The 2,076-nt window shown below is 43.3% G+C and overlaps 1 protein-coding gene across 3 annotated transcripts in view; it reads right to left on the reverse strand.

Annotated features, from left to right (window-relative positions):
* Ipo8 (importin 8) overlaps positions 1-2,076 on the reverse strand; it is a 64,227-nt gene that overhangs the window by 53,749 nt on the left and 8,402 nt on the right. For 2 of the 3 annotated variants that reach the window (XM_005364624.2, XM_005364623.3), the window contains exon 2: positions 677-758. In XM_005364624.2, the coding sequence (XP_005364681.1) occupies positions 677-758 (82 nt within the window). The remainder of the gene's footprint in view (positions 1-676; positions 759-2,076) is intronic. The other variant, XM_026787907.1, reaches the window with a different exon arrangement.

Raw genomic sequence — 2,076 nt, forward strand, 5'->3', positions numbered from 1 at the left:
GATAACGTGTACTGAGCAATCCGACCACGGATAACGTGTACTGAGCAATCCGACCACGGATAACGTGTACTGAGCAATCCGACCACGGATAACGTGTACTGAGCAATCTAACCATGGGTAATGTATACTGAACAATCCAACCATGGATAATGTATACTGAAAATCCAACCATGGATAATGTATACTGAACAATCCAACCATGGATAACGTATACTGAGCAATCCGACCACGGATAACATATACTGAGCATATCTGCCCACCACTACTTCCCTTCAGCTCCCCAGGGACCACTATGGCATCACCCTCCCATCTCCGTGTCCTCTTTATGTTCTGCTGTTGTTATTATTAGTCCTGAGTCTAATAAGTGATGTCCTATGAGCATGGTGTGTGGACATCCACTGAGGCACGAGCAACTTAACAGAGCCACACCCCCAAAGAAGAGGGACTCCTCAGCAGCAACCAACTGCTAGCAGCTCTTCCTCTAGGGGAGGGCTTTAAGGATCATCCCTGCATCTGGGTTGGAATTTTGACTGTCATGATCTTGCACCAGTCTTTTTTCTTTTTTGGAAGGTTGTTTTTATTATTAAGTAAATGTTTTCTTTTGCAGGTCTTGTACAGTACATTTAACTATTCAGATTTAAAGTGGAACTCTCATTGACTTGAAAAGGCAACTTACCTGCCTGACGCACTGGGAACTCCACATGGTCGGAGACTATGATCCGAAGCAAGCTGGGGGCAAAATTAATAATCTTGTAGGACTGAAATTACAAAGAAATGTTTGTAAAAATAGGGTACTCAGAATAGCTATTAGCACCATTACAGAATACATTACTGTCCAAATGAAAGAAAAACTGTAAACAATTAGAGAAATTCTGAGGTAAAATGAAGGTTGTGAAAATACTTTAAAGAGGAAAAATTTCTTATAACAAAAATGTGAATCCTTTTATGATGTTCTCCACAGTCTAGGTAACCCTTTAACACCTGCACAGGTGTGTTCATTCATCTACCTCAGGAACCCTTGAAACTTTAAAATCTTAGTACTATTTTAAAAGATACTTCCTCTGTTACTTTCTGTTGACCATTCATTTCTTCTACAAATTTCTTACACCCTTTATCCTCTGAAAGGAGATATTTCACTGTTTATTGATCAACTCTAAGAGTTACTAATGGATTTACAATCTCAACCCTTTATTGGACCTCTGTGGGAGTCAATACTGATGGTCTTCATGACAGAATCGGCCTCACAGACAAGCCTCTGGACATATCTGAAGAAACCTGTAGTTGAGTTCATTGAGTTGGGAAGAGACTCCTTACATGGACTGGGGTCCTGGACTGAAAAAGCAGCAAGCCAGCTTGACACCAGCATTTATCTCTCGCTGCTTCCTTACTGTGGACTAAATGTGACCAACTGTTACAAGCTCTGAATGCCAGGCCTTCCCCCTCATGATGGACTATACCCTCAATAAACCCTTCCTCCCTTAAGTTTCTTGTATCAGGTATTGTGTTGCTAGAAGAAGAAAAGCAACTAATATAACCTACTCACCACAGATTATCTGGGATTTAATTTTCTTGATATGTATTTTTGACAAACAGAAAACAAAACAAAATGTCATCTTCAGAAACCAGAAGCCCCAGCACAGGAGAAAAAGATAAAACACATTAATAGTGAATTCCACGCGCTATAGAGAGAGGCTGGTCCAGAGGGACAGTGGATTCCACGGGATATAGAGAGAGGCTGGTCCAGAGGGACAGTGGATTCCACGTGCTAGAGAGAGAGGCTGGTTCACAGGGACAGTGGATTCCACCTGCTAGAGAGAGGGGCTGGTTCACAGGGACAGTGGATTCCACGGGATATAGAGAGAGGCTGGTCCAGAGGGACAGTGATTCCACGGGATATAGAGAGAGGCTGGTCCAGAGGAGGACAGCAATTCCACATGCTATAGAGAGAGGCTGGTCCAGAGGGACAGTGGATTCCACGTGCTAGAGAGAGGCTGGTCCAGAGGGACAGTGGATTCCACGTGCTATAGAGAGGCTGGTCCAGAGGAGGACAGTGATTCCACGTGCTATAGAGAGAGG

The sequence above is a fragment of the Microtus ochrogaster genome, assembly GCF_000317375.1.
Source record: "Microtus ochrogaster isolate Prairie Vole_2 chromosome 14 unlocalized genomic scaffold, MicOch1.0 chr14_random_2, whole genome shotgun sequence".
Classification (NCBI taxonomy): Eukaryota; Metazoa; Chordata; class Mammalia; order Rodentia; family Cricetidae; genus Microtus; species Microtus ochrogaster.